This window comes from Sardina pilchardus, chromosome 12 (genome assembly GCF_963854185.1).
Source record: "Sardina pilchardus chromosome 12, fSarPil1.1, whole genome shotgun sequence".
In the NCBI taxonomy this organism is placed as follows: Eukaryota; Metazoa; Chordata; class Actinopteri; order Clupeiformes; family Clupeidae; genus Sardina; species Sardina pilchardus.
Window position 1 is genome coordinate 3,497,957 of NC_085005.1, and position 25,758 is coordinate 3,523,714.

Here is a 25,758-nt window from a genome sequence, read left to right on the forward strand (position 1 = left end):
CATGCTCGAGCTCTATCTAGGCTATTTAGAGGGAAAAACACGCGTATCTAAAAAAAAATGTTAATTTTAAAAGTAACACTAACACATTGGCCGTGTAGTCTTCTACACTTGCAGAGAAATATATTACACTTTGGTCTTATGTTAATTTTGAAAGCACATACACAACCATAAGCTAGTTAAATATAGGCTGCTTAATGAAATATAAAAATTTTGAGAAACGCCACCATATTATAGACCAAATTATTTTCTGTAATTCATTATGTAAGGGAAACAAGTTCTGTCACAGTTTGCAGGATGTCACCAGTTACTGATCAAACTGATCAAAGGCATGCAGACTTAACAGGCCTACAATCAACTTTGCTGTGAATAAAGTATCTGTCTCTCTGCTGTTATATGTAGTCAAAACCTGGCTGAGGGATCCACATGGGGTTGTTGGGCTATTGTGTGATTGGTAGGTGTTACACACTAATGACCATACTATCAGTCTCATCATTTTTGTGAGTACCCCACATTTTCAATATAACATCTCTATTATTAGACATGAACAGGGTTGCATTATGATTGCAACCTATTGGCATAATACTAACATACAATAGTCACATATTTTTGTTGCCTCTAATCCTTTCTTTATTATGTGATGACGTATGAGCAATCATGTTCAAAGTGAACATGAATATTCAAAGAAATGACAGGCAGCAAATGGAAAAATACATCATATATATATTCATATATATATATATAGACATATACATATATATAATTTATTTGTGTTGAACAACGGTTTCCAGTCAAATTAAAACAAGAAATGCATTTTTCATGAGAAGGAAAAGAGAAATTCATGGTAAAGGGTGATTAGTGATACAAGTGTACAATGAACATTGTAAACGAACCCAACAACATACGTAAGCACAAAGTAAGTTTTACGGCACAAAAAAAATACTGTTATTTATTTTTCAGTGTGACCACAATTTCAGTGATTCCTACTATTTCTAGTGTTTTCCTCTAGTCAAAACCTAACAATATTACATTTTAAAACCCTATTACCTCCAAATTTATCATCCATTTCCGTTTGCATTACCGCATCTGAAGTAAGATGGTCTACTCTGTCAGAAATGAATGAACATATTCTCCCACTTCAACACAATTCAGAATAATTTTGATGACATTTTGTTTTTGAACAGATAGGGATGACCAACATCTGAGATCATCTAGCTGTCACAGATACAGGTCTTGGTATGAATTCAAGGTACTCAAGTCATTTTATTCTAGGTGATACTTTTGGGACTTGAGATGATGAATTCATACATATACAGGCTGTCATACCAAAATATTTCAGTAAAAAACCTTAAAACTAAACACTACAACTGAACGGATAAGGTACTCTGTGGTGTTGATTTATATATTGCATAAATACTCAAAATAAATTTCTATTACTCTCAAAAGCAGCTGAAAATGTGTGGAGGAAAAGAATGCGCATTTTGATTTAATCATAAAACAAAACAAAAACAACAGAGAAAACCCAGATCAATTCATTTCTGTTTCTGCGCAGGCTAAACAAATGTGTATGACACAATAATCCACATTCTGAACATAACAATGATGTGAAATATTCTGAAATATGATTAAGTACAAGTACTATCCAAGAGGGACAATGAAGTTCACTGGAACATTGAATCAAACATAATGGTGCCAGGGCAGAGACATGACATTACTTTTTTACAAACGTTTGTACTTTGCAGTTTGCCAACACTTGCATCTTGTATGGAATACAACAAACCTATATTAAAACTGCTGAAAAAGAAAAACACTAAGAGGATGTCCTTTAATAAACGTGACCATGTTAGTCTGAATGAAAAGGACAGCTGTATGAACACACCTTCAGTGGTCAACCAATCAAACCAAGCGCCTAAATGAATACATGCGCCAGGTGTGTCACAACAGATCCCTTATGAAGTAAGAAAAAAATCACATCAATTGAGGTAGATTGTATTACAAATCTGTCCTGAATTAATATCAAACCAGTATCTGAATTTGTCAATAGTTCTTTTGGAAATAAATTATTTGCAAATGACTGTCACCCTAGCAGGATGAGTGATATTACCTCAATAAGTTGTGTGGAGATCATGGTGATACATTATCAATATCAGTTATAGTTTTCTGGAATACGTTTCCTTCATGTACTTTTGATAAAAAACACTAAACAAACAACAAAAAAAAACTAAAAGTGTACTTTTCTGAAATTCTGGACACTTTGCATATATGTATAGTTTGTTGCATAGCAAGCAAAATATTACCTTCCTCTACATAACATTATGTACTGTATATAAAGAATCATTCATGGGTAGAAGCAAACAAGATTATGACACAACAAAATGATTGGCATGTGTTTTGCATATGCATAAAACAAACATAAATAATTCTACCGTGTACAGGCAATGCAAACATTTCATTGTATATCTGCCATTTGAAACCAGATCTTGGTGCTGAGATGCTGAGGGGTGTTGTGCTACCAGTAGATTAAGGAGAGTGACTGCAAGGATCTGTTGAACTTGATCCATTGTCTATCTGTCTATATGGCTATATACTGAGAAATAGTATATGATGGCAACAGAATATTAGAATACTATTTTGTTTCAAATCTGCTGAAACTACTGTTCTAATAATTACAAAAAGGAAGGAAACTGGGAAAACAAATGGATACAATGATTGAATATTTCATTTGTTAACTTCCTGAAATGATCGACTAACATGTAACATTGATGTTGCATACGGTCAGTAAATACAATTTGGTAATCAGCACATAAAAATGGTGGCAAATATTTGGTGTTACGCAACACAAAAGTGGGCTTGAAATCAACCATGTCTCAAGTACTGACAGCACTGGTATGCAGTGGCTGAGCAAGTCATTTTGCCCACCCTCCAGCATCTTAGACAACATATGTGCAACGACGGTCATTTGGCCCAGAATGAAGCTTTTGTGGGAGATGGAATCTCTCAAGGCATGTTGCATGTATCAGTTATTGTGCTTCAATGTGATACAGAACTTTTAAAACTAAGATCTCCCCAACACCATCTCTAGGAATAAAACACTTCTTTGAAGTGACAGTCTGTCTACTATTACTTAGTCACCGATACATTCACATGGGCGGGGTCCATCGCAGCATTAATTCATTCCTGTTCCTTAAGAAAATAACATACTACTCATTCCTTAGGTAATGGCTATTCATAAAATAGACTTCATCGCCAAAATATAATAATATTGCATGAATATTATATGAAAAACATCACAAAGATATTTAAGTATAGATATATACCTTGTCAATTTCTTTGGCTACATTTTTAAGTCAATTTAAAGCTTTTTTTTTTTTTAGAAAAACTTAAGCATGCACTATTTTGTAAAAATGACATTTAGGGATACTAAAATTCATTAAATATAGAAAGTAAAGCGAGGCTCGTGCCAGTTACAGCATTATCTACCTCATACAACTCAAAGGCCAATGCTTCTCAGCCAAGGACGTGCCATTTCCATGGTCAGATAAGCGCTTGTTAAACATTTAAAAGCACCTTGGTAAAGAATGTATTTTTCCCTTGTAAAAAAATTCAAGTTTTCCTCATTTCCAACTTACAACGTCAAGGTCATTCGACAGCTGGAAGATTGATAGAAAACCGCGGTCCTATGCATAGCTCACAAAGATCACATTCATTATTAACAATGCACACTTCGGCTTTTTTCGTTGATATGTTTCGGTGCTTGAAGACGTTCCTTCCTCCCTCAAATACACTGAGTAGGCATACACTGGTAAACACAAATCACTCATGCTTGGCACTATATAAAACCATACAGCCTTTCACTCTTAAGAATGCCCCGTGTCTATATATACATACATATACATAATCAAACACACATATACGCATGTATGTACGTATGTGTATGTATATAATGTTAGTGTGTGTCCGTGTGTGTGTGATTTCTTGGCGTAACACAGACGTGCATTAGATGACAGACTCGGGCTCTCCCTGGGCTCCGCTGCTGCTGCTGCTCTTCTCCAGCATCTTCTGCGGACTCTCCTTGGCCTCCTTGGCCAGGCGGAGCTTGCGCCGGCGCTCCACCCAGGGGATCAGGCACAGCATGGCCCCGCCGATGAGGGGCGGGATACCTGCCAGGTAGAAGGCCACGTCGTAGCTCAACAGCCGGTCCCTCAGGTAACCTGTCAGTGGGCACATGGGGGAAATCGATTAAGAACATGGAATATTAGAATACGTGAACATCCTACTGCCAACCCCCTCCATCATCCACAGAGTCACACATACACACACACACACACACACACACACAGAGCCCTACAGCCCTTTGACTAGAGCCACTCATGAGCCCCATGACATGTCTCTATGAGTAGAGACAGTTTGTCTCTTTCATTTTCTTATCCCTGTCATTGATGTTCCACTCAACCTATATTAAATTCCTCTCTCTGGAATTCCAGTGAGTAAAATACCCCACTTGTCCAGCAGCACAGTGTTAACAGTTTACACATGACCTGGCCTTGCTCCCTCTCACTCTGCCATGTGTCTGTGACATAGGCAAGATGTTAGCCTAATTAAACTAGCGCCCACAGGAAGAATGGCTGCCTGTGCATTCACATACCACTGTTAGCATACACAGTGCATTTTTAGCTATGCACACAATTGTGCTCAATATAAGTCAGTGAGTAAGAATGCTGCCATGTTGTTCTCTAAGGTCATACATCATTTCAGCACACATAGTGTCATTTGGCAAAGGAAATTCTGTTTTTCTTTAGGACACTTAACCAACTGTGAAGCTGCTAGCTAACTACCTCAGCTATAAAGGATGCCTATTCTACAACAGCTTTACTAAGCCTTTACTATGGTCTGTCCTGATGAACATAAAACTCTCCCTTGGTTGCCTTGAGGTTCACTGTCAGGCAACAGCCAGCAGAGGGCACTGCGAGAACAGAATGTCTCACCTCACAACCTACGCAAGAGCACTGCAGCAAACAGGGCTTGCATTAGCATTTTTCAGTGGAGCAGTATCCAATATCTAAATACCAGGCTACTGCGTTCACAGCCACCTCTCAAGCAGTCAATCATTCAAACGATTGAATTTACTGATTGTTGTTTAGAAGCTCATAGCTAAAAGAGCAAAGATCAGCAAAGCAAAGGAGAGCATGAGCATGCGGTGGTTTCCTCATGCTGCTCAGTGATCGGCTAAGCTGGAGCAGGCCTGGCGTACCTGCGATGGGTGGCCCTACGGTCATGGGCACGGACATCATGCCCAGCAGGAAGCCGATGGCCTGGGACACGTCCTGCGGGCCCACCAGCTCGAAGGCGATGGGCGCCATGATGCAGATGAAGCAGCCGTCAAACAGCCCCATGAGCAGGCACACGGCGATCAGGCCGCCGAACACCGTGCAGAGCGGGATCATCATGGACATCAGGCCGATCACCAGGAACGACGCCACCTAGGGGCGGGGAACGGGGGTGCGTTAGATCATGTGTATAACCACTTCCATTTTCATTTCAGTCTAAAATCATAGAATCATCGGGCTGCCAACGGATCAACATACAAAGAGCCTCAACAGAAGCAGCTGTAGTTTGTACATCTAGATGCAGCTGGAGAGTAGAGCATGTCAGTACCTGCAGGTACACTTTGTTGACCCCCGGCACATAGTCAGCCACCCTGCCGAAAATGAGACGGCCCACAGCGGAAGTGATGCCAATGCACATGAGCAGGACTTCCTTGTTGGCGTCCGGGCCAAATCGCTCCTCCACGTGCTTCATCTAGAAAGAGACACACGAGCGTGAGCTGAGACAAGATAACACACACATCACACATCCTGGACAAGCACATTCCAAACACACACATGCCACACACTATAACCACATCTGCCAATAAACCTGTTGTACCTGTTATACCTTTGCTTACAATGGAAACAAACTCTGGGCTCCTTTCATAACAGTCTACATGGTCCATTGTTCTAAATCATTTCATTTCATGCAGTTTCTTTGAGAGCGATTGAAGCGGTTAGAAAAGAGCACAGAGTACTGTAGATGACTGCCAGTGATACAGATCGGTTGCTGTATATGTGTGGGTTGTCTCTAGTGCTGGCGAGCGTGGGTAAAGTTACATGTGTCATGCATGGCTGCATCTGGCCAGCGTATCTGAGCAAAGAGGGGCCTTTTGCAGGGGCCTTACATCCTGTTTCACACAGATGACTTTCATGGGCAGCGGCTGCACCCCCTCTTTTAGCTCTGTCTGGGATGTGTGTGTGTGTGGGGAGGGCCGTTACCCTACACTACTGGCTCTGTGTCTATAATTCATATTTACGACGCACCCCCCCATTTCTGCACTCTAACTACCCCTCAAATGCTGCCGTATACCATTGGAGAATCCATCCGTATGGTCCAATCATAAAAGAGGAGGAGAAAGAGAGTTGGAAAAGAGAGAGAGAGATAGAGAAGGGCAGAAAGAGAAGAATGCAACCCAGATGGTTCAGTTTGGGGGCTCTTGTGTGGGAGTCCACCCCACAGTCGAGCACCAATCTGTGGGCTGCAGCGGTGGAGCAGCCCCTGCACCCCTGGAGCCGCGCCAGTCCTCTGCCTCTTGGGACTCCTTGGGCTTCCTGCTCCGATGCTCAAAGAGCCTCTATTCCACAGCAGGCCAGGCCCACCATCCCCCGCCAGCCATTCGCAGCATAACCCGCAACAGAAAAGCAACCAACACAACAAGGGGGAGGACGAGGAGAGTCCACAATGTTCTGATAGGCGAGCTAGCTGGCGCCTGATCGTAGTTCTGCTCTCCAAGCAACCCTGAAATAGACCAGCCATTTACGCTAAAGTGATGCTGTTCGACAAACAAAAACACATCCAATCGAAGTGCATACACACCACCGCCCCCTGCTCGTACGCACACACACACACACACACACACACACACACTCACACACACACACACACAGAGAGAGAGACACAGACGCATGCAGCTCTGTGGATGATTGACGCATCATTATGCAATGACACAGTCTCCATTAGCGGCCCCTAGGCTTGCGCTCTGCTCCATTAACTCCTGGGTTTGCGAGGAAGGAGAGCGCTTCATCAGAGCAGCACAGCGCAGCACAGCGCACCACGCCAACCTGAGCGGAGCGGCTCCTCCCCAGGGGCTCAGCACACGGCCCACTCAAAACACCAGATGGGCCTCGCCGACGCTCACTGACGGACGAGTGGAAAATCCGTCCCTGCCCCTAATGGGCTGCGGAGATCATCACACACTGGCACACCGGGATGTCAACACCGGGAGAGGTCAAAGGGCACCTGTGTGGGTGTGTGTGTGTGTGTGTGTCTTCAGGCCCTGTCATATCTAAATGGGCATGATAGGTAATGGGAATACCATCCCAACGTTGGACCTGTGTGACGCCTCTTCTTTAACCATGACATAGGCAGATGCAGTATGCTCCAGCCGGTCAATTCTATTATGTCTAATAAAGAGGACATCTGGTAGGAATCTGGCGCAACATAACAGGAAGTTGCAGGCTGAGCTGCATCATCAGGCCCCACAATGAAATGTAATCACAACGCCTTATCACATTAGGTCTGGGTGTGCGCAATAGTTAACTGAATATCCATTCATATAATTGCAAGGTGCCTTAAAACACACTGCACAGATGGAGGGTTGAATAGATAGATAGATAGATAGATACTTTATTGATCCCCAAGGGTAAATTCAAGAATAGATAGATAAGCAGACAGAGGATAAGTCTTCTATTCCCGCCATCTTCCATCCCTGCAGTCTAATGCAACCTAACTCTTTTTGAACCAAATGAAGGGCTGTGCCAAGCACCGAAGCTCAATAAGTCATTACAACTATTTTATTACACTTACTCTGAAAATGTTTTTTCATAGGCAGTTAAAACCATATTATGTTCATTCGCCAGCGAGTTTCTTTTCAGTTCCCATGCAGCACGACAATATGTAGCCTATCCATTGCTCAGGTTAAATTCCTTGCTAGTGCTATCAGGCGGCTGTTAAAGAAATAAATGGGCTGAACTTTGCCACTGCGCTTTCTTGCACTGTGCAGGAAACAAGATAATAGAGGCAGACCTTACCTCAGCAAACTGGAGTACTGATAACAACGGCATGACGCTGTCAAAGGTGCCAAAGGGATTTTATTTCTGCACTGGCAACAAGAAGGTATTCAATCCCATCCAATTCATGACAGATTTTAAAAAGTTTAAAGTTTAAAGAATGTTAATGTTGCTCAGCTCCCTCTCAAACATGTAGCCCAATCCCCTGCTTATTGACATATGAATGTATAATCCATAATACATGCAGGACCACCATCTGTTTGTCTATTATCACGTCATCCTTCCATCATCTGGAACAACAAACAAAAAGCAACAGTGCATGTCCATTGACCAAACTTGACTTCAACGGTCACAGGTAGGCAGTGCTCAAACACGGGTTAGAGACATTGCGCCTAAGTCACAGGAAAAGTAAACAAACACATGAGTGACCACTGCCTGGTGCCACCAAGCGTCCTGGACGCTGATACGTTATTAAGTAATGCTTGGTGTGGGCCTTGTTGACTTTGAGCGTTCACCTGCCTGTGATCGTGCAGGCTGTCACGTGCTTTGCCTCATGGCTGCTATTCAAGGCCTCTGGGTGTTTGCGTTTCTGGCTACTAGCGACTGCGCTTGCAACAGCGCCGGAACATCCGTCCCACACAAACACAGTCAGGGCCCTCTGGAGCGCTCGGGGGGGAAGAGGTAAACAGCCGGGACGTCTCCCACAGGCTCGTGACGTCCAAGGACTGGAATGGCCTCGGTGGTGAGCGCAGCGCAGGGCGCTAATATAAACTAAACTGATGGATAGTGCGATTGAGTGTGTGTGTGTGTGTGTGTGTGTGTGTGTGTGTGTGGGCGGGGGGGGGGGGTTGCCTCTCAACTCCTCACCTCACCTCGCGCTCACGTTCATTTAATGCGGTTGCTGAGTCTCTCTCTCCACAGGCTCGCAGAAGCCGCTTAGCTGCAATCTCCCACTGGTGTGCTTTATTAAGGGCTGGGTAGCCTATAAATACGCAGCCCGGTGCCAGTACACTAACTGTATGGGTGGGAATGTGGCAAGAGACTTCGAATCAGAATGGCTCATTGAGAGGGATCGCGGGGGGGACACTGGGGAAAAGGCAGGCAAAGTCAGCATACATTGAAGCACTGGGTTCGTTCCAACACGGCAGTTAAATGTTCTGGAGGTTCTTTAAGACTTTGAACATGAGGAGTTTCAACATCCCAGAGCTCGGGTGTACACACCAGGTCCAGCGCTGCGCAACTGGATGCCTTTAGCAATCTTTCTGAGTAGATGGAATGTGTTTTCAAGGGCCACAATAACCTTATCAAAAATGAGCTCTTTCACAATGTTCTTGCTTGCCACGAACACACTTCTGCGTTAAAGATATTTGTCAGATGTTCTCAAACTCCATCATATCTGCAAAAATATCAACAGGAGGTGGTTCTACCTGGACTTTTGGCCTTTGCAAACTTGAACTGATAGGAGGCTTGGCTAAGATAAGGGAACAGTCTAAAAGCCAAACAGTTCTTAGACCAAATGGCAGCTCTCTGCATCAGTTTCCCATGTGAGAACACATCTCTCTGCTCTCTCACTGCTGAATCTCCAGCTCTGACAGTTAACTGACCATAGGCTATGGTGCTGCGTCCTTGTCTGACCAGCAGAGCCGAGAGAGCTGTTTGCACAAGGCAGACGGCCCGCTGGGGAACGGTCCATCCCTTCAATAACAGGGTCGCCATGTCCAAATAAACAGTGACATCTTGAGCCACACAACACGGCTCCGTCTCTTCTCCCTCACCAGACACAGACGGCGGATCTCCTCTGAGGTGCAGCCTCAGCAAAATAAGTGCTGTTGACGTCTCATGGATGGTATGGAATACAAGAATAATACGCCGTGTGTTTGTCTGACTTAGTTGTGACTGTAACGGGAACTCTCCTGCCCACTGATCACGTCTCCTCGCTCGTGTTTATTTTCTTTACGTCAACAGAGCAGCCTGTGTGTGGAGGGTCACGTCAACTGTAAAAGGCAGTCGTGATATGTCCACTGACGGAGAATATCATATTGGAGGCCTTTATGAGTATAGGGCAGGGCAATGCAATAGAGTGATAAACATTACATCAACTCTGTAGGTGAATTAACCAAATAATTCTATATGCATTGAATGTAAAGAATTGTTGAGCGAAGAGAGAGATGGAGCAAAGAGAGAGAGAGCTCAACAATGAGTGAAAATAAGAGAAAAGAGGAAAGAGAGAACAGCAAAAAGAGAAAAAAGGAAGAGAGAGCAGAAGAGAACAACAGGAGAGACCTTATTGTTTTAAAGTGGCTGATTATCAATCCTAACCTTCACTCCTATCCCATGTCACTGCACCCTGTCCTGTTGCCTAAATAACCCCTTGACTGGTCACTTGACAGGGCACTAAGGCTGATTTTCACACAAAACTGTGTACAAAAGCGTAAGTCCAAATCATCCTGTGCAGTTACCTTAGATTGCCATGACACCATAACTACATTGCTGCCAACATCGTATGGATCAATTTAAAAACAAACATGAATGTTACATTCATAAATAAATGTTTCATATACAAATAACCTACTCTTAGATGTAACAGTCATAATAAGGTCAACTTGGTGTCAGTTGACTCCGTTGCCTCAGAGATGGGCCCCCTGTTATGCTGCCTTTTTGACCCTCTGGTCAAACTTTAAACGTCTGCGTGTCTCTAAGATTTAAACATTCTCAAGAGCCAGTCCTGCCTGATAAGGCAAAGGCCAAAGTCAAAAGCCACTGAGGTTAAATGGAGGCAATCCAACAACAGCTATTATAATACTATATGCATATATTTTCATAATGTTAACTTTCTTTATATGCTCACATTTACATTTGAATACATTCACCGAAACTCCCAAAGTTCTGATAAGCTAACCACATGAAAGGGTGTGCGCAACAAGCACATGATCAGATGCATGTGAGATCCGTCATGTGGACCACACCACCGACTGAACCGGCCTTGCCCAACGCGTGCTGTGTGCGTTTGTGCTGAGGCAGGCAGGAGAGCAGAGGAAAAAACAAGCCGTAATTTCTCTCCGAGTCTGAAGGTCGGCGGCCCGCTGCTGAGCTAGCCTCTCCGTCACCCCGCCTGCGGAGGAGGAGGCCCTGCGGCAGCGCCCACTTCCTGTGCCGCGGGGTTCCCATCGCCTTCTTCCCCGCGCCGCGCCGCGTGAACGGAATGCGCTACGTGCCGTCGTGAGTGACCGAGCTCCCGGTCTCCCGACACCAGGACGAGCTGAACAACATGTGTCAGGAGCCCGGAGCGCTCGCTGTGCTCTCCCCCTGCCCTCCCCTGCCGTACGCGTCATGAGAGTAATCAGCGGCAGCGCGAGTCTCACTTTCACACGGCCGCTAGAATCCTCCAGGTAAACCCAACGGTGTGAAAAACAAGATGTTTTTCACTGACCCGGGGCCAGACGGAAACTCTAGACGTGATGAGAAATGCTCGCGCGGATCAAAACAAGCTAAATCAATAGTGCTCTCCCCACCGTCTGTGACGCTACGAGAGCTCTGTCCAGCAGGCTAGCCAGACACGATCCCATCTGTGAAAACCTTGTGTTTTTGCATAAATGTAATGGTTGGAACCTTGACAATATATGGACAAACATGTACGGACAGAAGAGAAACATATGACGGAAAGGAGAAACACACTCACACACACACACACACACACACACACACACACACAAACACAGACTCACAAACACGCACAAATACACAGAGAGAGAGAGAGACACACACACACACACACACACACACACACACACACACACACACACACACGCACACACTTACCAGGTGAACATAAGGCACAAAGTAGCCATAGAGGGCAGCGGGGATGCCGAAGGCCCAGATGCGGTAGCCCAGCGACTTCCAGATGTTGACGTTGAAGACCTTGCTGAGGCCCGTCTTCTTGCTGCTGGTGGGCGGCAGCAGGGGCCGGTAGGTGAAGCCGGCCAGCATGAGCAGGAACATGAAGATGCTGAGCAGGCGCAGGGTGTTCTGCAGGCCCACGCGCTCCAGCAGCACCTTCAGCAGGAAGGGCAGCGTGATGGTGAAGACGCTGCTGCCCGCCGTCACGATGCCGTTCACCAGGCCCAGCCGCTTCTTGAAGTAGTGGCCCAGGATGACCAGGCTGGGCTGGTAGGCGAACGAGCAGCCGCAGGCAAACACGATGCCGTAGGTGAAGTACATGGGCCCCAGAGACCTGAGAGGACCAGACACTGTTGCTTCAGCAGGCTGTTTGTTTTAGTAGGTCTGCATTGCAATATGTGCTTGTTTCAGGAAAGGTGACAATCGGCTGGTATCTGACCACAAAACCACACTGAATATAGACTGGACATGCCTTAAGTGTCTTAAGGTTTGCACCTCGCCAAGTTAGGGCCCATAGTCTTTATTAAAGACCGGTTGAACGAGAATTCTCTAACATTCTGTAGTCTGTTTCCTGCTACATTGTTTAATAGACCTTACGAGAAACTTGCAAGACACCCTTTGCTGGAATCAGTGGAATAACTTCTGGTGTAACAAGGTCAATGTCACCCAACAGAAACAACTCTAGACAGAAGCATGGTCACATATTTGTTGTCGTCTGGTGTTTGTCTGAAAAAACAGACACTTAGGCCTGTGGATTCAGGGGTGAGCCACAGGATTGGGCTTTCACCCAAATGAGCTCAGCTACTACATCGCATTGAGCACAACTAGAGCACATAAATGAATGATGAAAAAGTTCCAAATCCACTGTAAAATGAAACGTTCTGCGGGAATGATGGCTTAAATGTGATGAGCTGTGGGAGGATTGTGTGTCTGATCTGATTGCTTTTAATGGCTGTGGTTTGTGGTTGTGTGTGAGGCCTGAACACTAGTTCTTCCAAATGAGGTGGCAGCCGGCTCAGCTGTAGTCCCTCTGGACCATCCACAGGAACAGTGTGTTGCCTGAACAGATACAAGCCTCAAAGCTACACACCTGACAATTTGAGGATTTCACTGAAACCCTCCTATACTTATGGTGAACAACTAACCAAATATTGCTGGCAAGAGACAGGGTTTGCATAACATTTATCTAAAGTCATATGACAGGAATTCCAACCTGGAGAAACCAGTGATTGACAAGAATGGCGGGCACTTACTTGACAAAGGAACTGGCCAGCAGCCCAACTAAGGCCACAGCTGCGCCTCCTATGGCTGTTATCCTGCAGCCCAGCATGTCTGTGACCACGCTGACGATGGGCGAGCAGAAGAAGATCATTCCCATGGAGAGGGAGCCCACCCATGCTGCGCACACACACACAAACACACACACACACACACACACACACACACGGAAGATATGTAGAAATGTTATTAGACAAAAAGCTTCAACAACACCACATCACACACCAATAATAAGGATGTATTCATAAGTAGGTAATGCAACAAATTATTGCAGATGGTGTTTTTTTCCCCCATGTCCCCACCAAGCCACCTCTATATCATGCCAAATGGTGGAGCTATCAAAAGATGGAACGTTTCCTGACAGTGTTTACTTGTTAAGTTTACATGAATGGGTCTGCTTTCTGCCCTTTGGACTGCACTCCAGCTTAGCGGGTGAAGGTTGACTCTTGAAGCCCAGTGGATAAAAGGTTGTGAAGGTAAAAATGGAGAAATGGCAAGACACGGAGACAGCTGCTGAGGTTAGAAACACACGAGTCTGTCTGCCCACATTACATTGTTGATTTTTTCTGCTGCACCGTCAAGTTTGCAGGCTGGCTGAAGCCGGAAAAGTAACTCCTGCTTCTCTAGCGAAACTGATGAGCTCAAGAGTTTTTGGTTCCATCTCTCTCCTAACAGGAAATCACATTCCTTTGTGAGACGGCATTGTCTTGTGATTCTGATGGGTCACCATTACCGCATCATGACACCTAGGTAATTAATCAAACTGGGGACAACTTGACCTCTTGACTTGTTTGTCGAGGTATGCAGAGGAAACGACCATGCACAGGCACAGGAAAACAGAGATAATCAGGAGCTATTACAAGGACAGATGGGGTGAAGGGTGCTCCAAGAATAAACTCAACCCATAGACTTCCATGAACTATAAACAATACCGCCATCCGTAAACAATAGCATATAAACACAATATTAACCTCAATCTCTTGACTTCTATTTACGTCCCCATTTACGTTACATTTTTCCTTGACCTTGAGTATCAGTTAAGTGAGAACAGGGAAAATATTTAGTAGTTATTTTGTAACTGAAGTCGTGAACCCATTCAAATCCACAGAGGGATGTTCTCAAGTGGCTGAAAGGACACAATGACCTCCCAAACGGAGCCGGATATTACTGTTACATTTTCATCTGTTGGCCAATCCACAAATAAATGCATCTGAACAAGCCCTTCAGAAGTCCAGACTGAGAATGCAATTTCAGGCTGGTGACTTTCGCCGTGACGTCCAATGGAGAATCCCCGCACCGTCCCCCAGGGGCTAGTCTGTCACTGACGGCACCGGCTGAGATGAAAAATCTTCCCAAATTCACCTCATAACCTCGTGTTCTCCCTGTCTGAACCCAATAACCCTCCGTCTTGGCCAGACTAATGTCAGAACTACCCTGCTACTCCCCCTCACTGGGAGAATTAGCTCAAAACAAATGGTAAGGTATCCGTCTGTCTCACTCTGTTTAGTACAGGGTATTCAGGTATGACAGACATTAAAGATACTTCATCTCTGTTTAGGCATACTTGTTTATCATAATGACCTACATGTCCTACATGGTACAGATGCCTTTTCCAAAAAAAGAGATCAACTGCCTCTTTAAAGATCCTTCAATAGAACAACATTTTCAATTGTGTCCCAACTCAAGCAGATGATGGTGTTGTGCTGAAAGGGAACTGAAAGTGCAGATGAGTGGGCTGAGACCTCTTTCTGATGGAAGGGCAAGGTGGATATAAGAGTGGCCTTCTGATAGTAGCCTATATCACACTTTGAAAATATTGTAGATTTGTTTCAGTTTATTTTCATAGCTATACCTATAACCTGTCTGTTGGCTCATGCTGCTGCTTGCCTTAGTTAGGTGCAAAACTTAGCCTTAGGGACTTCTCACACTCACAGAATATACAAAACACTCCTTGGCGCTTGGTTTACGGAAACTTAAAGCACGAAAGGTTGTTCCTTGACCAGGTGCAACCCATCCTGTGCTCTCACTTCCTGAAGCGCCACAAATAGGAGGCCACTTCTTCACGTCCAAACACATGACGGAAGGTGGCAAAGCCCTGATGGAGCAGATAGTAGCAGTTCCACTTCCCTTTTCCTCAACTCGGTGTGGGCCCATTTGGGAAACACAGGCAACCCTTCACACTGCCGTCTAGAAAAATAACCATGACCCCCGGGAATGGCCTCGGGGTCAGACTGAGTCATGACATCGGTCAGAAATTGGTATCTGTTGGGATACAGAATGGATTTCATGTTCCCATGTAAACATTTTCAGTTGCAGTGAGGTAAAAATAACTTTTCTGGAAAACCTAGGAACACCTACAAAACATGTTAAAATAGTTCCAAACACAAAGGTGTTACATGTGAAACAAACCTCCAAAACTACCAGAGTGGGCAAATAAACTAATGTTAGACATCAGAGTATCCATCTGAAATAATCCACACCACATCTCTTGACTGTTTAGCTATAAGATATGCCACCGCTCATAGAAAAGTATATGGGTCACTGGGTTAGCACAACATGTTCAATTCTGGCCAGACCCTCCTCTACATATAGGTATAGTCCTCTACACACTGAACTTTTGCAGCGTTAAAGTTGTTTGCATACAGTACACTTGTGTAACTGGCTTGCCATGACATGGAGTGATGACGTATGTAAATGAGATGGACCCAGGCCTCCATGAGTCTGTTTGGGATGAGGAGGCAGATCATCTGTGATTATGGCTGGGGTGGGAGCACTGTTGCTCTTGAACGCCATCTGCTTTGGTCACAGAGTGGACTTTGAGTGTCCTCTTCAAAGTGCTGTTTGTATATCGCTCAATCAGATTCTGTTTGAACGGCTCTGCTTTCTTTCTTCACAGTTTTGATAAATCTGTTCCGTTGTCAGATTTATTGGGGAACATGTTTAAAGTAAATGTGTGCATAACCATGTGCTATTCCCAAGATCTCCTTTTCACACACTTGTGCCAGAAACTCCCAGTTAACCTCAAGTCGTGGTTCAAGTATAGCATAACTGCCCTTTCAGAGGTACAAGAAGTAGGTCGTAACCTGTACAACAAACTAACACGTGTAAACACAGAATCCTTCTCACGGCCTCCGGCATGAACAGCTTCATTGTGCTAGTTGTGCAATCAATCAATCGAGAGTTGCACAGAAATGTACACTATAGCAAGGAATTAGGCTGCGCCGTGCCGTGCCCCAGGAGCCTAGCCCCCCATCCCTGCCTAGTGGCCACGTGTGGCCGGCCCGCTGCGGTGAGAGAGACCCCGGGGCACTGGGCAGCGGCTCCGCCGGCAGCTGCAGCTGCTGCCGCTCAGACGCAGGTATTCCAGCGCGCCCAGCGGCTGCCTGGGGCCGTCTCTTGCTGTTCATGAGGCCTCTGGCTCTGGCCGCGCACTGGCCTCAGTTTGATCTGCGGAGGCTAAGCTGCTCTATGCTGACAAACTGGCCCGCGGCCAGCCCCTCCCGCCGCGAACACAGGCCTCTGGTCTGTCTCGTGCCAGACGGGGGGTGCAGTCAACTCAGGACAGGGTCCTCTCTGGCTTTATTGGGGGGGAAATAATCAATTAGCCAGCAAAGCCTTTCCCTTGCATTGTTTCAGCTCCCAACAGCTTCGGTTATTACAAACCCAATTACATGCACCAGTCTATTTTTAGATTTTACACATTTCTTTCTTTATACATTTGGAATGTATAATCAGATTAAACAAGCTAAGTAGAGCTATAATTGAGTAAAATGCAAAAATGCATTAAGGATAATATGAGGAAACTCAGGTGCGACGTGCTGTAACATGTTGAGCTCTAGCAGTAGCCAAATTTATTCAGTACACCCCCAAGAAATGTAGACAGGCAGACAGGTTCAAACAACTCCAGGAGCACTACTCTGTCTCAAGAAAAAAGAGAGAAAGCATTTACAGGTAGTGTTAAAAACAGCAAGCCTTTGACTTCCAATGTAATAACCTAAATAACCTGTTCCGGAGCAGCATTAAATAGTAGCAAGTAGCAAAGTTGTAAAAGTGCCTAATGATTCAACTGAAAATGGCAAAAGAAATTCCAAGAGGTGCGCATTTCCGAGAAGGGGCCAGATTTGTAAATTCTTCTGAAGGTTTCCTCCATTTTACCTCTAAGACCAGACCCTCAGGAATAGTGGCTGCCAACCTTATACAGTACAATTCTGCTTGAGCTAGTTGGTGTTACACTGAACCAATTATGACACAGCAGACTCCTGGTGCCAGCCCTGCTCTCACTCTCTCTCTCTCTCTCTGTCTTGGCACAGGGCGCCCGCACACCCTGGTGCAACCCTGTGATGTCAAGCATTAAAAAGGAGCCCAAATCATGCCATTACTGCAGCCCTCCTGACCAGCGCTTGCGTAAATGATTAGGGCCAGTGGCGTTTAATCCCCTGGGCCCCATGCGCGGCACTGCTGCACAGCTCACATCTGGCCCTCGCAACTCAGACGCCCACGCTGGACGCTCACAGCTGGGAGGCATTACGGGGAGATTTTCCTATAGGAGGATTTGGTGGGAGTGAAAATTGCTGAATGGAAATTGCTGAGGCTAGGATTCGGACAAAAAGTTAATGTAGCTATCTATGAATCTGGTCATGATACATGCTGCTATAGAACAGGGAAGTATAACTGCGACATACTGTATTGTTCATTTAAGCTAAATACTATGGTGTATTACATCTTGTAGGTATGGACTGAGATACACATCTTGTGAGGCTAATATCCCAACCAAAACGGGCAGCATCCGTGATTTATCACCTCCACCGAAAGAGTTATTTTTATCCGTATGTTGGTTGGTTGGCAGTTTTCATGAAACTTGGACAAACTATTCACAAGACTTACACTGTGACTCTGGGAGCCTCATTAGAAAAAACAAAAGCATATTCATTATTACATTTGGTAACCTTAATAGAACCTTCAGGAGACTGAACGAGTTACGGGTTCAAGTCAGTGTGCAAGGCTGAGCCGCGTGGTATAATAGTGTAATAGTACCTAGCTGGCGCATAGTTATGAAGTATGTATTCCATGTAAACCTTTCTACTGACGCCTTAAGAGACATGCTACTTACAGAACTAGTATTAGCCTGTTGGTGTTAGAAACTGAGCCTCACAGAAATCATAGGCTGTTGTGAAACACTGGTGATACTGAGTTGGGATTATAACGGCTATGCAGTCAACCTGGTCCTCTTGCCAACACTTCAACTTACAAATCTCAAAAGCCCAATACTAATATTGCTGAAGTCATTTAGTCTCACAGAAGGCCATTGGTTTCCATGAAATCATGGGCTGATGTTAACAGTTTGAATCAGAGAGCAAACAGATTGGTGGGTAAGGCAATGCCATTTTCCCCACGTGCAGCTCCGAGTTAGTGTGTTTACTCCCTCCTTTATCTCCCAACAACCTTCACCTGAACTCAGTGTCAAGCTAACATGAGACAGAGATCAAAAGCTCTGTTAACCATTAATAGCAGTCTGCTTTGGGGTTATCAACTAATTTCTGGACAGCCGCGATTCACGTTTCTGTTCACAGAAATCCACTGTGAATAAATATTGTCAGAACTGTGACTTGAGGTGAAAGGACAATGTACTTACAATGTAGACAAAATGTTGATAACCATAATTAACATTGAAAACATCGCTCGTGACACTAATTCTGATTCTGATTTGCTGGAATGCCCTTGGATTGTTGAATACCTTGGTTGATATCAGTTAAATCATCCTATACATCTCCATCAGGGTTTCCTGAAAAACACCACCATAAGATGCTAAAGGGAAGGCCACTGTTAAGCTTTTATTTTCAAAATTGTTCCTCTAACTGGTCAATAAAGACTGAGGCAGGGAGCTCTTATCGTCTCACATGGTGTTTTTGGTGTCCAGTCCATATTGATCTCATAGTAAGAATGCAAAAACACTGACAAATAAGTCCCCTGAACCGTGTTCTCAAAACGTGTCTCGACTTCAGAATTCTGCATGACCCATTCAGTTTCTTGAGTAAATGATTGAAGACAATGATGAAGACAAAAAACAGTTTGGGTTTGGGGCATATTCAAAATGCTAGTGTGCAAAAAATATCACATGCAGACATGACTATGCAATCTCATTTGCATCACTGTCTTGCATCCACTTCTGTAATTGCACATACAGCCTCTGCTTTTGTGATGACGTCAGCTGTATGGCGCAATTTCAGCATATCTTCATTTAAAGACTCATTTCATCAGATGGTTCAAAAATGTCATTTCTCGAGGAAATGGCTCAAAAAGGTCTTGAACATCTAGCTGTAGTGGTATTAATATACTATATATATATTATAGTATAATATATAGGTAAATACACACAAGTGGGGGTGGAAAGTTTACCACTGAAGCTGCCCTGAATTATTCACCAAAGACTGTTCCGCACAAGGCCTTGAATGACCCCTAGAATAGCCTCGCCTGGCAGTCCTTAAAAGGACCCAACCCCAGGGCAGCTACAGCTGTTTGAGGAGCCTGGGGGCAAGGGTGTGGGTGCCATCTCCTTTGAACACCACCCCAAAGGTTCATGTTGTGATTGGTCAATAATAAGTGTGGCCAGCGGGCATATCTACCTCACTGCTGGCATAGACTCGGGCACGAGCTGTACCTTGGATAGGGGAGGGAGGAGGGTATTGTCGTATAAAACCTCAGCTAACACACACAAGACAATTGGGTCATCGTGGCATGAAAGGGATTGGGGGTTGGAGATCACATCCTTGTGTTGCTACTCAAAAGAAGAGTTTTCAATGTCAATAATATTGTCAAGACTGATTCGGCTATTCATGGATCTCATCAGGTCCCTTTCCACAGGTGTATTAATCAAGCACCATGCTTGTGGAAAGGGACCTGTGGAAAGGGACCTGATGAAACCCATGAATAGAATAGTGACTTTTCACTTAGAGAGTGCTCACTACTCACTTTTGTGTTAGATGACCGATCAGTCAGAAGATCTACAGAGCTACAGAGATTTAATCACAGCAAGCTTAGTTATATTGTCCACTGAACACTGTTCAAATCAATCATTAATACTAGATGACATCTACATTTGCTGTCATGCTTCAAATTTACAGCCAACTTCCTCCACAATCTTTCCCACCTAACGCCTTTTGCGGTCTTCACATAGCCTTTAACACTGGATTAGCTTGTAATAATTTGTTTATCCTTCTCAGTGAGCAAGCTGAATGGGCTTCTAGAAGCTTTCATTCTGCTCACGCTGGGAGGTCCAAGTCTGGATCACAGTAGCCCCCATGGAAGGAGGAGGAGGCTGTCAGAATCCACCCTGACCAACTGGATTAAATGAGCTCTTTGGTGAATGGCACGATAAGCACACAGTTGTAAAAAGAATTGCTGTCTCTTGACACTACACTGCTGACAATCAGATTGCACCAGCCCTACTTGCATAACATTTAATGATGCTGAGCAACATAGAGAGACACAGGGACAGAGACCCTTGTGGTGGCACTAGACACTGAAAAGTGTAGGGTGAAATACAGTATTTGTCTGGAAAGATTTTGAATATTGAGTTTAAAAAAAAACCCCTCATATACAGTTTATTCCTACACTAATACTATAATAACACTAATGCCTGCACATCTTATTTCATGCAAGATTTTAAGTTGTTGCTTTTGCATTACTGCCACACATGGGGTTTTTTTTTCACTCTAATTGGTTCTATCATATGTCACCAGCCCTGTGGAAATACTGGGCACCATCTGTAGCTTCTTGATAAACATGGCTGTGAGTGTCCTTGCCCAGTTTTTTAGATGGGATTTTAATTGACACCACTGATTAACAGGCTGATACAGTTATCAAATTAGACATGCCTCTGCTACATGTGGAGGCAAAACGGCAAACTATTAAGGCCTTGGCACATTCTTACTTGATCACATACAGTATATCTACAGCTCCAAGAGGTAAATGGGCACAAATACTGTTGTAGCTCTGAAAAGAGTAAGTAACTTACAACGTATGGTTAGGTTCAACTTGCGGTTTGCCCTCAAAACATCTAGCCAAATCTAGCATATCGGCTACACCACAAGTTACCGTGTCTGGTGTCTAGGTTGAACCACATCAAGGCAACACCTCACTTTCCAGCTGGTCAGCCAGGCACCTACTCATTAACTCACTATGGAACAACACATACTTACACAGGCTACTAGATGCAGTGCAAACTGACTTCAGACTGATGAGGCATTTGTTATTATTGTAATAATAACCTTACAAAAGTCCAGAAGTTCAGTTCATTAGCTTTCCTTGTATTATTTTGAATGCAATCATAATAAAATCGCTGTAAGACTATCCCATTAAATTCATAGTTTTACTTATGCATGCAGTCACTTTGGATGACCAAGCTGTTTGAGCAATAGGTCATATTTCATCCAAAATGTTTGTGGATGTTTCATTCATCTGCATTATATTCCCAGGAAAGGGGTGGCAGAAACTCTTTAAGCACAGCCACAGTTCAGTGACTTTATTTAGAATACTCTGCACTTGGTCTGGTTTGGCCTCTCAGCAGGAGATGACTCCTGACATAGCCTAGGCCCTAGACCAGGATAGTATGGACTTGTGCCTAAATCTGGTGGTAAATACCATCTGTAGGCTTCCCAGTGCCTCATGGCCCATTTTAAATAATGGACTATAAGGTTAGCCAATTATCATTATCTGAGCAATTTACAGATGACTTAGTTAAGTCCATTCAGTGTTGTGCTCTGCATTGTGACAAACAAACTGCCTATTCATACAGGGATTTGGGTGATTAAGGACCCCAATCATCCTTAATCAACACTAGTTAACATTATCAGTGTTTCCTGTCTGTGATATGTGGGCTGTAACCTAACCAAAAGATTTGAAAGTCACCTGCAACTCATCATGGAGTTTAAGATCACTCAACACTAATCATCAACCAGCGTCTCCAACAAGTATTTAGACTAAATAATTTGCCACTGTATCAGTCTTATGACATTATGATGTGTACGACTTTTCCCTAAGAACATCAAGTGACTGTGTTAAGAGCCATTCGCTCTGTCACATACCCCACCCCATTCTCCATCCACATCTCATCCTAGAGCAACCTTGACTGTCAGCAACAGGTGGCTGGAAACGTAACAGCATAAGTGACATGATTCATGTGGTGAAAGGGAAAATGTACAAGGCACAAAGCCTCAGTGGGTGCTAAACAGTCATCAGTTCACATCATCCTGTTCAGTTTTCATTACCGAGTTAGTATTCACTTTGTAACTCATGCAAGTGGTGTAAGACAATCAATCCGTAAATTCAGAGGGGGCTTACTATCCACACACATGGTCCCTAACATGATATGTTGATGAGTTAGACTGTCTTGATGTTTACAAACAAACCTAGCCTCATTTCTGGGAAGGACAAAAACAGAATCGGTATCACATGGCTAATATTAATAATATGGGTCTTTTGGCATGTGTGTTGCATGTGTATATCATCTCACTACATGAGTTTGCACTTTACCAGTACTGTTCCTATCGATAATTATTATTTTAAAATCCTCTTACCTGACATGGGCAGTGTTCTAGTATAGACTAATCTGAAGCAGCTTCTTAAACAACACAAGCCAAGTGAGTTCCTGACTAGCAGCTAACACAACCTCAGTTCCTTGAGCACATTTCATTGTGGAGGAGATTTTTCACCAGATCAACCAAGTTTGGTGTTATGGCCATGCAGTGTAACTCTTGGAACTATTTACTTACAGTCACCTGTGGTTTGCAAAGGAAGTATGTATGCATGATGAATGACTTACATGTATTTCATCATGTCTATGACTAATTCCTTCGGTTGTGCATTTCGACCGCCGCTTCACTCAGTCTTCCCTTACTGTAAGTTAGTAGCTAACTAGCCAAAAGATGTGAATGCTTAACTTAACTGTTAGGATTTAAGTGTTATGCCAAACATCCAGCGCTGTTAGTGTTATATCCAACCTTCCTTTCAGAATTATTCATCTCAGTGAAGTGTGTCATTTGAAATTCCCAATGAAGATCAAGCAAACATACGAAGTTGTTAACAGTACAGCCATACCAGCTAACATTCTTCCTTGAGTTAGCGCACACGTGGGCAAGACTCATTGACAAGTACAGTAGAGTGGGCTCGGTCGAATTCATTCTACAGTAGGCTACATGAACAGAATATAACGCAGCTGTGTCAATAGGAGTGAAACCAATCTAATATGATGCTTGGTTCATTCATATGGGAAGTCGCACACTTCCCTCCAATGTTACAATTAAAAGAAAATAGTGTCGTGAGACAACTTACATGTTTTGAATTGAAGATCTTTGTCATCCTCTGAACCGAACTCTTTCAGCAGGTACATGAATAAGATGCCGAAGGCGTTCTGGATGCCGAATACTGATCCATTGCACCACATCGCCGCCAACATGACAACCCATCCCCATCCTCCCTCCGGCGGTTCGAACTCTTTTTCAGCAACGGTTTCGGACACTTTCTCCGTGATGGCTTTGCTGTCCCCGTTCTCCTTCATCTCGGCAGGTACATTGAGCGGTTTCGTCTCTGTCTTTCCGTCAGCTTCATCAGTCACAATGTTCTTATTTGCGCCAGCTTCGTTTTCTATCATGTTTTTGCCTTCTGTCATGCCTCCAATTAACAATAATAATAATAATAATAAGAAGAAGAAGAATAAAGAAAATAGGCTGCTGGAAAGAGTCCGTTCAAATGGTCACCGTCGTTATCGTCTCTCACTAGTGAAACTGCAGCTGCGATTTGTTGCGTGAGCTGCTTGAGCTGCTTGCGTTCTCTGTCGCTGCAGATTTCTCGTCTCTTCAGATAAGCTCGGTAGGTTTTATTAAAATCTAAATGGGGCGTTACACTGCCATTTCAATATTCTGATGCAATATTCTCACAAGTAACGTTACACAGGAAGCCCATTGCAATATAAGCAAATGTGACAGCAGTGCAGCACAGTATTAATAGATACCTATGGGCGGGGCAAGAATGAATTCTGTCGCTGATTGGATACGTGTGTCCATCCTAAATTGTAGCGCCTCAGCCTAGGACTTGCTCTGACTAACTGGTCAAAAAGCATCCAGCCTTTTAGGTATTCTAGAATGACAACGTTGATCACTCGATTTCTTACGTGGTAGCCTAATGAAGAAGAGAATGCTTTTGGTCTAAAATTAAGCTGTCGTTAGCCTATGTCCTATTCTCCTCACATTATGATCGTATTCAGCATGGATTTGCCAGATTGATTGCATTTGGAAGACAAGACAAGCTCGTTTAACGCTTAAATATGTCTGGTGACGGGAAATGCATTGAGGTAGAAAATATGACCAATTACAGTGTTCTTCTCTGTGTTTCCAGTAGCCTATATCATAGGGGGACAGATCTCTCTAAAATAGTCCCATGCGCCGTAGTTCTAGTAACGTACGCCATCTAGTGGTTCACAGAGGAACGCAAAGGGTTTTTTATTGACTTGTGTCAGAAATATCTCCATCTGCACCTTCTTCCTTCCCAAAAACCCTGGAGGTGACTTGGAAATTAAATGTATGACACAATGTTCTACAATGCTCTAATGACACAGCAACAATAAACATGATTAATTGAAAAATAATAATAGGTTTATTTCCAAGAAATATTTCTTCTAGCCGAATGGAATTCAAACTTTCGCATGAGTTAGATAATAGCCTATGTAGGGCCTAATATTGCGATCAGCATAGTATTTTAGCGCTACAAGCTTCGAACACGATTCATCTAATCATATTCTAGGCTACTATCAAAGTCGCCTATCTGATCCTTCATTCTCTTTTTTCTCAGCCCAGTCAGCTCATCACCACATGCCAGCGCTTTGTCAAATATTTGGATGAAAAAAACATTCGTTGGTAGGGTGAGAGGAAGGTGACAGACGTTGCCTTTCTCAGAAATAATTACCAAGAGGTATCCGGTTTCGTTTTAACCATATTTAGCATAATTCCATTGTACCCTTCATCCAGCCTTCTACCAGTAAGTGATGGCTAAAAGTGAAAGTAAAGTCATACGGAAGTGTCATGTTCCGCTATAACGGAGTGGCAATGTCACGGAATGTAGATATGTTGCATCATTTATTTAAAACACTTTATTAACTAGAGATGATGCAACACTTCAGTGATATTTAGTAGGCTAGTCGTGTGTTTTACCTGTTAGGCAGCAACACAGATTCCAATAGGGGAAAACATTATATTAGGCATATTTCAGCCCTTAATAAAAAGACTGGCGACTGTTGAGAGCAAAGATCACAGAGCGCCAAGATCCAACTAGATCTTTGGTTAAGAGTGACGTTTTTTGCCTCAAAAATAAAGTCCATGCATTTCATTATTAACTGTGAATAAAGCAAACTCATTATGGCCCAAATTTAGGCCAAAACTGGCATGCCATTTTGGCAAAACTTTGGAATGTATAGGCTACGGCCCAAATTTGGCCC

The 25,758-nt window shown here is 43.8% G+C and overlaps 1 protein-coding gene across 1 annotated transcript; it reads right to left on the reverse strand.

Annotated features, from left to right (window-relative positions):
- Nucleotides 1-1,468: 1,468 nt before the first annotated feature.
- On the reverse strand, nucleotides 1,469-24,223 carry slc16a10 (solute carrier family 16 member 10). Its single transcript, XM_062550544.1, has 6 exons — nucleotides 23,601-24,223; nucleotides 13,247-13,391; nucleotides 11,916-12,327; nucleotides 5,653-5,796; nucleotides 5,249-5,477; nucleotides 1,469-4,208 (listed from the first exon to the last, which is right to left on the reverse strand). Exons 1-6 carry the CDS (start codon nucleotides 23,935-23,937, stop codon nucleotides 3,994-3,996), a joined length of 1,482 nt encoding a protein of 493 aa, XP_062406528.1. The 5' UTR covers nucleotides 23,938-24,223; the 3' UTR covers nucleotides 1,469-3,993.
- Nucleotides 24,224-25,758: the final 1,535 nt, after the last annotated feature.